Source organism: Micromys minutus (assembly GCF_963924665.1).
Source record: "Micromys minutus genome assembly, chromosome: 17".
NCBI lineage: Eukaryota > Metazoa > Chordata > Mammalia > Rodentia > Muridae > Micromys > Micromys minutus.
In genome coordinates, this window is record NC_137952.1 from 39,848,022 (window position 1) to 39,861,655 (window position 13,634).

The window sequence follows — 13,634 nt, forward strand, 5'->3', positions numbered from 1 at the left end:
GCTTATGTGTCTTTATGAACTGGATCCAAGTAACATGGTGACGTGAGGTTCACAGATATTCAGTAAACATTTATAGACTGGGTGGTGTTAGTCGGTTTGGTTTTGTTGTTGTTTTTGCTTTTAGTTCTGAAACAAATACCTAAAACAGTTTGAAAAGAGGAAATACTTATTTTGCCTTGTGTTTTCAGGACTTTCAGTCTATGGTTGATGGCTCCATTTTCTTTGGACCTGAAGTGAATAAGTATATGGTGGTGAGGTACGTGGGAGAGGCCTCTTACTTTATGGTGACCAGGAAGCAAGGACTGCAGCAGGAAGGAACCTAGGACAGGGCAACAGGAAGAAAACCAGGAAGGAACAACAGGATAAAAACCAGGAAGCAGCAACAGGCAGGAATTTTGGAAGCCTGTCTCCAGTGACTTCTGTCAACCAGTCCTCGCTCCCGAACACTATGTCACTGCCCTATAAAGCTTTCCAAATTGAAATTTGTCAATGGATAAATCTACTAGCCCTAATGACCCAGTCACATCTACAAAACTACACCTATGAACACTTACTTATACTGGGGGAGAAGTTCAATACAGAAGCTTTGGGTAAGAACTGTCACTCCATAGCTAACCTGTAAAACATCAATACTGAGGCCGACTCCTTTTAAAAAACATTACATCTTTTATTTTTAAAGACTGTGACTACCCCCTTTTCCCTATTCCTTATATTTCCTCCAAACCCTGCCTCTTCATAACCTAATAGGATAGCAAAACATTTTAATATCATTGGTCACATGCATGTATATTGCTATATGGTAATTAAATAAGATTTGATGGCTGTCTAAAACAATGTGACTTGGCCAACCTGGCCTAGTTTGGCATACAAATCACCCCACCCATCATTCTTGCTGTGGCTAATCCAACACTGAATAGGTAAGCCCTAGGTAGAGCAAATGCTACTCTTGGCTGTGACTTCTGGTTCCTAGGAAAGAATTTCAACCAGGAATTAGTAGAGCCAGGGTTGGGTGTCACATCAGCAGCAAATGATACACGGGCGAAGAGGTTTCTCAGGGGAGTTGCCACAGGTTACAATGGAATGACAATTACAAGGTAGATGGATCATGTCATGCCTGCTGTGACCTTTACAATACATGGGGATCATTATTTTTATGTTAATTTGCATAATGGTTCACCTAGTAAGAACAATGCTGAATGCTAATAGCTGCAGGATGCAATAAAATTAAACATTATCTGGGCTGAACTGCTAAAGGAAAAGTTGCCAAAGTATGACTCTTTAAGTACTTAATTTCATCCCAAGTCATGTCCACACACAAGTGAGGATTTCCGGTACCTCTTGAAAAACTGGCGAGAACTGACTAGAATACAACAGCAGCAACCTCCTTTATGTGGAATCCTAGCTAGTAGACTGTGTTTTTGATACGATGTGTCTGGATCGTCTACAAAAATTAAATTGTAATTCTCACCATATCCTGCCCCCTGGGACCCCTTACACAAGTGTTGACAGATGTGTTAAATGTGATGAACAAAGATGCTCTCACCGTTTGAACTGACAGAGACTAAGAAAAACTTTGTAACTGGTAAGATCAAGCAAGTCCTTGAGCACCATACATTTTCAGAGACGACAGATACAAAGCCCTGGAAGTATTAAGTAACCACACATTCTCAGTTGTAGGTGGAAGAAGGCCATCAGCATAGAGTGTAAGAAGCAATAAATCTCTGTATTCTTTCTCTTCTCTGCGATTTCTATCTCATGATAAAAAGATGGACTGAACACGACCAATCTACTCTATCCAAAATAACAGAGAATTCATTCAAACTGGATCCACTTCTGGGTCCCAGGAGTTTACACTCATTTCCACCACAAGAGGGCAGCCATCTCTAAAAAACAACAGTCGTGTTCTTCAGAGAAATTGGGCCAAACTTCAGGAAAGTTCCTGGGAAAGGCTTTTAGCAGCATCTCTCCGGGTCGCATGCCCTACAAAAAAATAAGCCGCCAGGCACCACCTAGGTGGAGTAACTGTCTAGAGGCATCCATTTTACCTCAGAGTCTGATTACTACGGATATCATCAATGGCCAAACTCTCGCTTCTGGAGTTCCGAAGGCCCAAAGCTGCAAGGCATTGTTGATGTCATCACCAAAGGTTTCATTTTCATCGTTTCTTGGGGTGGGTCCAACTGCTGTCAGCTTTCTCTTCCTCATTAAAGGAGACTTTCTGATTTAGATCTCATATAGGTTCAGAGTTTTTGCTTTGCTCCTTGCGCCTCCCCGAAGACAGAGGCCATTGTTAACTTCTCAATTAAACTTGATAGGGAAGGAAATGGTTTCGGAAGCGATCAGCACTTTTGACTTACATGTCTGAGTGCAGTGTTTTATTGCCTTCTTGCTTGGAGTCTCATGATTCAGAGTGACAGTTTAAGAAGGAATACAGTAGCTCATTGCACATGGCTGAATCTATCCTTCTCCTGTTCTTTATTTCCCTAGTAGACGGCCTTCCTTCAAAATACCTTATTTGACCTTTACAGCTCTAGAAACAGCCAGGGCCTAATTTCCCTCTGTGGGTTGCTAATCCGATTTAGGTGAGCGGAACCTAGAGTTATTTTAGCTCCCCAACTGAAAACCTAATACACATGGATAATAGATTATTAAAGCCCCTGCTTCTGGTTTTTCTCTGTCTTTGCTTTGCAAGCTTGAAAGATCTGGTTCAGGGCCTGATGCTACCAATCTGGCCTTCTACAGAAGTGTTCTGTCCATAGCTTGGGGGGGTCATGTGGGCAACCAGGTGGTGGTATGTATGAAGGCACCTGAAATGTAGGGAGAAGTGGAAAGAGCTCAAAAGGAATCTTGGCTCAGAAGCTTTGGGGACATTCCTGCTGAGGAAGAAAAGTGGCTTGCCACAGGCAGAGCCTTGCTTCTGGAGACTAGGGGAGAGGACCAGGCAGAAAATTCAAAGGTCTCAAACCAGAATTGTCTTGTTACCTGCCTCCGAGACAGGTGGGTGTGAGAGGGGAGATAAATATCCCAATATTGCGTCTATAAAGAGAACTTCTATTACCCACATTGTTCCTTCAGATGATCACACACACACACACACACACACACACACACACACACACACACCCACCCACCACTGGAGGGACATCCACTTTAGATGTGGATGTACAGAAACCTGTACCCCATTTTTATAATTTACATAAACGAATACATATAAAATATATGCGTCTTTTTATTAGATTCATTTATTTGAATATGTATGCACATAGGTGCATATACATGTGTGAATATTTATAAAATGTAATAATATGTGTATCAGCTACTGATTGGCATTTTCTTCTCACCATTCAAAACACAGAAGCGTTTGCTCACTCACGCCTTTGCCAAAATGTCCGATCCCTTGTAAGTTCTTCTTTTTAATGTGCTCTTACCTAAAAACTTCTAACTCAAGTTGAATACTGACCCAGCTGGGGGAAACTCAGAAGCGAGCCGACCCTGGATCTGCCCCTAGACTCGGGCAGCTGTGGGCGCCGATCCAGGTCCCCCGGGGGTCCGCTTCACACTCCTCCGGGACGCGACCCCTTAGCGGCCGCGCGCTCGCCCCGCCCCGCCCCACCGCGGCCGCCCCGCTGGGCGCGCCGTCCACACCCCTGCGCGCCGCCCGGGGATCCCCAGCGAGCTGCGCCTCCGAGGGGGAGGTGTTCGGCCACGGCCGGGAGGGAGCCGGCAGGCGGCGTCTCCTTTAAAAGCCGCGAGCGCCGCGCCACGGCGCCTCCGTCGTCGCCGCCGGAGTCCTCGCCCTGCCGCGCAGAGCCCTGCTCGCGCTGCGCCCGCCGCTGCGCTTCCCACAGCCCGCCCGGGATTGGCAGCCGGGGACGTAAGCCTCCCCAGCCCACACCGGCCACCGGACGCCCTCGGGGCGAGCGACGCGAGGGTCACCCGGGGGTTTCGAGGGACCGGCACCACACGGGTTGGAGCTCCGGACTGTGCGCGCCGGGCGCTGTGGCCTCTCGGCTGTCCCGGAGAAACCGGAGTCGCGGACCGACGCTGAGAGCCGGGAGTCCGGAGCACAGCCTTACCCTCAATGCCCGGTCTCTCCGACTCGGGTGTGAGCGCCCGGGGCGAGCGGGCGGAAGAGTGAGCGGACCCCAGGCTGCCACAAAAGACACTTGGCCCGAGGGCTCGGAGCGCGAGGTCACCCGGTTTGGCAGCCCCGGACGCGCGGCTGGACTGTCTCGAGAATGAGCCCCAGGACGCCCGGGCGCCGCAGCCGTGCGGGCTCCGCTGGCGAGCGCTGATGGGGGTGCGTCAGAGTCAGGCTGAGGGATGCGGAGTGGCGGCCCGCCCGCCACCCAGTTCTTCGCTGCGCCCTTGCCCGGACCCGGCGTCGCCCACGATGGCTGCCCCGAGCCATGGGTCGCGGCCCAGCTAACGCAGAACGTCCGACCCTCGCCCGGCGAGTCCCGGAGCCCGCCTCGCGCCCCGCCAGCGCCGGTCCCTGAGGAGGAGGACAGCAGCCGCCTTGCCTCAGCCTTCCCTTCCCGTCCCTGCCCCGCACTCCTCCCCCTGCTTGAGGCTGTGTGTCAGCACTTGGCTGGAGACTTCTTGAACTTGTCGGGAGAGTGACTTGGGCTCCCCCACTTCGCGCCGGTGTCCTCGCCCGACGGATCCAGTCTTGCCGCCGCCTCCAGCCCGGTCACCTCTCTCTGTTCCTCGGCCGGCTGGGCCCACCCCAAGACACGGTTCTCTACTACGGGGAGAACACCCAGAGAAGAAGGAGGTGAAGAAAAGCAACCAGAAGCCCTGTCGCTGCTCCAGGTCCCTCGGACAGAGCTTTTTCCATGTGGAGACTCTCTCAATGGACGTGCCCCCTAGTGCTTCTTAGACGGACTGCGGTCTCCTAAAGGTAGAGGACACGGGCCCGTACCCGGGGCTGGCGGGTGACACCGCTTCCCGCCCGGTGGCGCTGGGCGCCTGGGAGGACCGGTGGAGTGGACGTAAACATACCCTCTCTCGGCACACGTGCAGCGGATCCCTACAGGGGTCAGGCTTTCCAAACCCCAGATCCCTCTGCCTGCCCACCTGGCCTGCGACCTTCCTTCAGCCCGTTCCTCCTCCCCAATTTTCGATATATTTACTATCAGGGCTGTTTTGGGCTTAACTCCCCTCCCCCCAAAATGCAGAAATCCATTTAGAGAGTATGGCCGGTGGATTTCACTAGTTCATTGCCGACCAACACTCCACGCCTTAGAGATCTTTGGCTACCCTTGAGAACCAGGTCCCATTTAGGAAGCAGCTAAAAGTCGAGGATCTCCGTGTGTGTTTACTGACTGTGCGGATGTGTCACGGCTTCCACGTGCATTTATAGACACCATTTAGATAATTGCAGAAAGGTGCGTGGATTTCTTGACTGCACAGGGGTCTCGCGAAGGGGACAGGGTGGCCTGTGGGTCAACCTTGGAGTTAGGGGCATAGGCCACAGCTTGCAAGTGGCATCATTAGTATTAATCTTGAGTTTGGCGCTTTCTGAATCTACAAGTTTGATACGTTCGTCTACCAGGAAGTTCTTTCTATACAGTGCCTCTAAGGAAGTCACTTGTGCATTTGTGTCTGTTTATGTGCAAATGAGAACTGCACAATATAGTTTTTGTAAGGAATGCAGTGTCCGACCAACGTAAGGGTTCCCAGTTTCCTGACACCAGCTTTCCTAGCTAGTATCACCAAAAAAGGGGGGACAGTAGTCATTCATTGATCTTTTTTTTTTTAAATTGGGAGTTAAAACCAAGTTCCAAGTGAGAAGTCCGGCCGGGACTTAAGGGTTCTCCATCCTCTTGATCATCCAGGCTGTTAGCCCGGGAGCATGACATGCCAGGAGGGCATCCTGGAGAGGGCCAGCGAGCCCTTTGGGAGCCGGGGCCGCGGGGGCGGGGGAAAGACTGGGCGGGGAACGTGGGTGACTCACGTCGGCCCTGTCCGCAGGTCGACCATGGTGGCCGGGACCCGCTGTCTTCTAGTGTTGCTGCTTCCCCAGGTCCTCCTGGGCGGCGCGGCCGGCCTCATTCCGGAGCTGGGCCGCAAGAAGTTCTCCGCGGCATCCGGCCGCCCCTTGTCCCGGCCTTCGGACGACGTCCTCAGCGAGTTTGAGTTGAGGCTGCTCAGCATGTTTGGCCTGAAGCAGAGACCCACCCCCAGCAAGGACGTCGTGGTGCCCCCCTATATGCTCGACCTGTACCGCCGGCATTCGGGCCAGCCAGGAGCGCCCCCCCCAGACCACCGACTGGAGAGGGCAGCCAGCCGCGCCAACACCGTGCGCAGCTTCCATCACGAAGGTGAGCGGGCGGCGGGTGGCGGGGCGGGGACAGCGGGCGGAGACTCGGCGGGCAGCCGGGGCCTCCGCTAGCACAGTGGACGGCCCTCCGGCTTCTGTACCATCCCCTCTGTGGCCCCAAGCCAGGGATTCCCCACTGGTGAGTCCGCACCCTTTCCTGGCTGGTAGCCAGAAGACAAACTCCTCCCCCTAGAACTGGAGGGAAATCCAGTGATGGTGAAGAGGGTTTAGGGACTGGCTTGCCCCTAGTCTGCTCGATGTGGGAGAATTCCATAGAAGGCAGAGAGTTGGGGCTCCTTAAATCTGTTTGGAAGCTCAGATCTGTGACTTGTGTTCACGCTGGAGTTTTAAGCTAGGCAGAGCCAAGGGCAGAATGTTCAGAGATAGTATTAACAAATCCAATTCAGGGCCCCAAATCATTCAGATTTACTGTTCATCTGGGCCTACTTTGAAAGATTTTTGAATCCCTATCTAATCCCCGTGGGAGATCAATTCCACAATCCATCATAATGTTTCCACAATGACCTTCAGTTCTCCTGCTTAAATCTTAAGTCTCCAAGTGGAGACAGGGCAAGCCATTAGATAAAAGCATTTTCTCCCACTGCCTGCTACCTTCCTTAGGCAAGGCAATGGGATTTTTAAAAATATATGATATGAATACAGTTCCCCCAGATAGAATATTGTCGTTAATTTCATCAGAAAGAAATTCAGTGGGTTAGAAATACTTACAGATCTATTGAAGTCTCTTGCACCAATGTTCTTAAAGCAGTTAGTAAAAAAAAAAAAAAAAGAAAGAAAGAAATAAACAAACAAACAAACAAAAAAAAAAAAAAAAAAAAACATGCCCCAGTTCAATTCTGTGTGTGTCACTTTAAATGTACTTTTGGCCTAATACATTCTCAATGGAATATCCCTTCCTTCAAGTTCTGGAAGAGTTCAGAGTTGTCTGTCAGTGGGCTGCAGCATATAGAACAGTGGGGAACTAGGAAAGAAGTTCCCTTTTGAAACTTTTGCTTTGCCTTGCTGAAGAGGATACATTTTAAGTAGAAACCTATGCTCTGCAATGGTAGCCCAACCCCCACCCCCAATAAGGGATGACTCAAACTTTGAGAAGTCTAGTTGATAATAGGAAAAAGTCCCACAGGCAGGTCACACAGCAAGAGATGTACCTTCCTTGAAGCAGCCGTGGTTATAAAGAGAAATCTATCTCTTTCCAGCTGGCGTCTAAGGTTTTCTGGGAGCAAAGTTCAGTATTGAAAGATAGTGAGACCACCTTCTGCTCCTCAGGGTCTGCCCACAGAGATCAGGGAGATTACATGTGTTCACTCCTACCCCACCCCAAGGTGATTCTGGGCCAAGCTAATCTCTCCGGGTTAATATTGATTAGAAAGTTTTTGTAGATCAAAACAAACAAGCAAAACCTCTAGCCAGCGCAGCTGTTTTTCCCTCTGACTCTAGAGATGTAGCAGGAAAACCATTTCTTTATGTATTCATTTATTTATTAGTATTTTCTAACGTGAAAATTATTTTTTGCCTGTAAAAAACTGAAGGAGGTATTTTATCTTTATCTTAACTAAGCTAAAAGAATCATTTAAGTCAATTAAAACTCAAAAATCTAATTGAATGAAAGGCTCATCAGTAAAATCTACATATTCCCTCACTCTTCCTTTGAAAGTGGCTCGATCAAAGCACAGGCAACACGCGGTGTGTCTTATTTTAAAACTTAGTGAGCTTCAGTTCATAACAAAAAAAAATATTTTTAGAAGCAATTTTTCTGGTATAAAATGGTATAGAAGTTAGGGGCCTGCTTAAAATAAACTTTAACATGATATCGTAGTGCAATTAGATGTAATTTTTATACCGTAAATATCAGAAAAACCATTTCTTTTCTGGTACACTTTTGTCTGGTACACATGGCATTTGGGAAGACAGTTCATATTGTGGAGTAACCTAGAGTTTGGTTTTCCTGAGCATCCTTGTGCCACCTGAAAAACCTTAACAAGCCACACGTTACTTGGGAAGCTTCTTTGTAAGCACTGGAAGGTGGCTTAGTGGCGAGATAAGATGAGACATACCATGGTAGTCTTTCAGCCAATGGCAGGTTCTTCCAGACAAATTCTCCTGTTGAACATTAAGATTGTTTTACCATAGATTTTATCCAGGAGAACCCAGGCTTGGCTGAACTCCCACCCCAAGGTCATTGAAGACCTTCCCTAACTGGCTGCTGTTGAAAACCAGTTTGAAATTACTTGGACTCCACTGGCCCCCCAGAGACTTCTTTAATGGCAGATCATACACAGAAGGATCTCATGCTTCTTCTTCCGATTATGGAGAACTCAGTCTTTCTTTTCCTTTATGGAACTGACAAACTCTGTGGCCCTTCGACCAGAGTTTGCAAAGAGGGAGAGACCCTGTTGGCAGAAGGACAACTGCCCAGGAAATAACCACAGGCTGGGAGACTGCAGGTCGACTCTGTCTTGTGATGAAGAAAGCGTGGTCCATCCAAAAGTCCAGCATGGGTTTGGATGCAGACATCCAGCAATGCCCCTATTTGCTTCTGGCTGTCACAGTGAGATTTCACGAAGACCCTGTGGGGGAAACAGTTGCTCAGTTTGCAGATGTTCCTTGCCACTGGCTTCTCAGTGTCTCTTGTTTGTCAGTGGATCCTTTGAATCCCTCTTGACTCTTCTCCAAGCTGCTTTTGTTCTCTATGTGTGCCTTGGGGCATTTCACTTGGTCTTTAGAGAATCCCTCCTGGACCTACCTGCTGGTCACCCTGTTGGACCTATACAGGGTGACCAGAACAGAGACCTAGTCATGTTAGTGGTGACTACCAGACCCTGCTTTCCCACAACTTCTTTTGTTGCCTTAAAAATTAAACGTTAATTCTCTGTGTTTAAACCTTTTCTTTCTTTCTCGTTGGCATGCCATTTTACTTTATCCTTTAGACAAATCACAGTGTGGCCCAAAGCTCCTCGAATCTTGTTGCGTTGGTGAGATGCAGCTGCTGATCTGGAATAGCCTTAGGCTTGTTGTTGTTTTGATGGGGGAATGTTTTCTGTCCAAAAAGTGTTGCAAAATCCTCCAAGCTTAATGATAACTTTTGAAATGAAACTCACCCTACTTTAGAGCAAACAAGTAGCCACAGAGCAGGATCTAAACAAGGTCCGGGTGTCGGTGTCCCATTTGGCTGTGTCCCAGTTTTCTGTTCATTTGGCTCTGTCTGCATCTAAAGGGTGCTGGGCAACATGTTTTGATCTTCTGGGCAAAACTCATTCTGCAGTTTCCATGGAATTGGGTACCAATTTCTAGTGATTTAGACTATTGCTTAGGATGTTATTTCTCTCCTACACTCTCGTGGCTAGAACTTGGGCATTGCAGTACACGCAAGTTAACAGTTCTTCGACCTAAGAGAAGTCATATAACCCCACTGAATTCTCAACTGTTTCATTCACAAAATGGAGAAAATCACAGTTCCTTTAATGTACTTCTTGTAAGAGAGTTCATAGAAAGGTGATGGCACCAGATTTGGCAGAAAGGAAAGAGGGAGGGAAGAAAGGAAGGAAGGAAGCAAAAAAGAAAGAGGAAAGCAAAGCAAGCAAGCATGCATAGGAGCTGATGTTTTATGAGTGATATTTTTATTTTACATTTTTCCTTTTTTTCTAGGAAGTGGCCCTAGCCATGTCTTTGGGGTTATTTGGGGGTAGAGGAATAATCAATGTAGTGTGAAATATTAAATCTGGGCCTTGTTTCTAGAAGAGACTGGAGTGTCATGGCTGCCCCACTTACTTCCCTTTCCTGAAGTTTGTTTAGGTCTAGGAGGTTGAGACTCAGGTTGGAGACAGGTCAGAATCCTGAAATCGCTTAGCAAGTTCAGCTGATTCAACAAGGGATATTTACAGAGAATTAACAGCTATTCCAGCCTCCAAAAAGTGTACATTACCTACTCTGTATTTTTGGAGCCCCAGGCTTGCTGTGATAATTTGTAGAGGTCTTTTCCTATAATTTTCTTTATTTAAAAGAGATTTTCAATTTAGCACCCTCAAGAAGAGGTTGAAACTTGTCCCTTGAAGTAGAAAAGGTGTTGTGTGTCCTGACTTTGGGCAGTTGGTCTCCTGTGTTGAGATCTTCTCTAAATTCTTGGCTTCTATGCATAATTTCAATCAACAGTCACATTTGATAGCCTGGTGTAAGATCTTCCGAGGCTTAGGCTGGTGGAAATGCTGCTGGAAGACCAGAGATGGGTCTTTTCCTTTGTCATTAGTCTTGGGTAGTAGACTGTTCTCTGTAAAGGCCACTTAGTCTGTCTTGAAAATACTTTGTATGGTCCAAACTTAGTTTTCTTTCTTGGAAAGATATTTTTCTGTTACTTCTATAACCTGCCTCCATTATTTATCTTGAGGATTGTCACCTCTTCCCTTTGGTCCTCTTGTCTGATAGGTATCTATGTGCCCGTGTGTGCGCTCATTATAGTCACTTTTCCTTTTCTGTTGTTTGTTGGGATTCCAGGATGTTGTTACCATTGTGATCTTTTGAGCCCTGTGGTTGATTGATGTAGCAGTTTGCGGAAGGCCCTGGGAAATTGGCCTTTATACTCTGTCTGTACAGGAAATAATGTCAGGAGATGCCAGCATGATTTGCTGTGATTAGGGTCTAGGGGATGTTGCTACTGTTTTACATTTTTCTATCTAAGAAGTTCCTTAGGCAGAAACATAAAGGGACACCAGAATGGCAATAAAGGGCTTTTTTATAAAAAGAACCTAAATGCAGCCCTTCACACTTTCTAGGAATGTCCCTGCCCTAAAGTACCATTAGCTGATAGTGGAGTTCAGAATATAAATGGCTCACCAAAGGTATTGCCAAGAACTCTTTGGCAAGCAGATTCAAGACACTATGAGTGAAGCTCAGCTTGGTCTGGTAGTGTTCATGTCCAAGTGAAAGAGCTTTAAAAGACTTACCTTTGAGTCCCTGGCTAGCTTACCATAGCCCAAATCCTTAGCTTGCCACAGACTGAATCCTTAGCTTACCATAGCCTGAATCCCATGTCTTAGCCAACCGTAAGGCCTCTTCTATAAAAAGATGCTTTCCAAGTCTACTCTTTCTTGAATATGAGAAACAACCTTTTAAACCGTGACACTGTGTGGTCCATAAACAAGCAGCATCTCTTGCCTAAGAGCTTAATAGAAGTGCAGGGCTGCAGGCCTCTTCACGGACCAACTGATGTGCAGGCCAAAGTCTAAGAACTGCTTTCTCAACACAGAGGTAATTTTGAATGGCGCTGAGATGGATAGGAGAGAACAGGAAGCAGGAAGTGATTTCTCCTGAAGTTCTTTACCCGTAATTGCTCCAGCATCCCAGTACCACCCCATACCTTTCAGAAGAACTATACAGCGCAGTGAATACCTTTGTCTCTAGAGTTCTGAGCAAAATGGTAGGGTGTGCTTTGCAAAAAATGTCATCATTGATGTTGGATTTCAGAGTCTTTAATTAAGGGGCTGAAATCTGTATATTGAGATTTGTAAATCATCCAAATTGTAGAGTAATGTTCGCAAATGCCGCTTAAGGGATTGACATTAAAGCTCGTTCTCGTCGTTAGGAAATGTAGTCATTTCCTCAGTTCCTCAGTCATTAGCTCTCGACTAACTATAGTGCTGACTTTCCCCCTAAAGTCTGTGAACTCCAAAGAAGTGTCTCACTGTCTCCTCCATTATTACAGTCACCTAGAAGCTATGTTCACAGATTGAATTAAAAGTATAGCAATTACAAAGTTAATGTGGCCATTTAGAAAAAGGAAAAGAGTCTGTTTTCACTTAAAAAAATTTTTACAGTGTTAAGCAGTAAACCAAGGGCCATGGACGGGGGTGGGGGGTTGGGGGTGACATTGTATCTCTAGGCCTGGCATTTTTTAAATTTCTGGATGCAAATTTTTATATAGTTTAACTTAAACCATGCTCATAGGGAATGAAGTTACCATTGACTCTCTTAACCAGATGCTTTTCTTCTCCATGTTGATCAAACTAGAAGCCGTGGAAGAACTTCCGGAAATGAGTGGGAAAACGGCTCGACGCTTCTTCTTCAATTTAAGCTCTGTCCCCACTGATGAGTTCCTCACATCTGCAGAACTCCAAATTTTTCGGGAACAGATGCAGGAAACTTTGGGAAACAGTAGTTTCCAGCACCGAATTAATATTTATGAAATTATAAAGCCTGCAGCAGCCAGCTTGAAATATCCCGTGACCAGACTGTTGGACACCAGGTTAGTGAATCAGAACACGAGTCAGTGGGAAAGCTTCGATGTCACGCCGGCTGTGATGCGGTGGACTGCACAGGGGCACAGCAACCATGGGTTTGTGGTGGAAGTGGATCATTTAGAGGAGAAGCCAGGTGTCTCCAAGACACATGTGAGGATTAGCAGGTCTTTGCACCAAGATGAGCACAGCTGGTCACAGATAAGGCCACTGCTAGTGACTTTTGGCCATGATGGAAAAGGACATCCACTCCACAAACGAGAAAAGCGTCAAGCCAAACACAAACAGCGCAAGCGTCTCAAGTCCAGCTGCAAAAGACACCCTTTGTATGTGGACTTCAGTGATGTGGGCTGGAATGACTGGATTGTGGCCCCTCCCGGCTATCATGCCTTTTACTGCCATGGTGAATGTCCTTTTCCCCTGGCTGATCACCTGAACTCCACTAACCATGCCATAGTGCAGACTCTGGTGAACTCTGTGAATTCCAAAATCCCTAAGGCTTGCTGTGTCCCCACTGAGCTTAGCGCAATCTCCATGTTGTACCTAGATGAAAATGAAAAGGTTGTGCTAAAAAACTATCAGGACATGGTTGTGGAGGGCTGCGGGTGTCGTTAGCACAGCAACAATAAATAAATGAATATATATATATATATATATATATATATATATATTAGAAAAAGAAAAAACCCTACTCCCTCGCCCCCCCCAAAAAACCAGCTGACACTTTAGTATTTCCCAATGAAGACTTTATTTATGGAATGGAATGGAAAAAAAACAGCTATTTTGAAAATATATTTATATCTACGAAAAGAAGTTGGGAAAACAAATATTTTAATCAGAGAATTATTCCTTAAAGATTTAAAAATGTATTTAGTTGTACATTTTATATGGGTTCAACTCCAGCACATGAAGTATAATGGTCAGAGTTATTTTGTATTTATTTACTATTATAACCACTTTTTAGGGAAAAAATAGTTAATTTGTATTTATATGTAATCAGAAGAAATATCGGGTTTGTACATAATTTTCAAAAATAATTGTAGTTGTTTTTCAGTTGTGTG

At 46.5% G+C, this 13,634-nt stretch overlaps 1 protein-coding gene across 1 annotated transcript; it reads left to right on the forward strand.

Annotated features, from left to right (window-relative positions):
- The first annotated feature begins 4,724 nt into the window (after positions 1-4,724).
- Positions 4,725-13,275, forward strand: BMP2 (bone morphogenetic protein 2). Its single transcript, XM_080931059.1, has 3 exons — positions 4,725-4,903; positions 5,977-6,326; positions 12,347-13,275. The coding sequence occupies exons 2-3, from the start codon at positions 5,984-5,986 to the stop codon at positions 13,186-13,188; spliced, it is 1,185 nt and encodes a 394-aa protein (XP_080787185.1). The 5' UTR covers positions 4,725-4,903; positions 5,977-5,983; the 3' UTR covers positions 13,189-13,275.
- Positions 13,276-13,634: the final 359 nt, after the last annotated feature.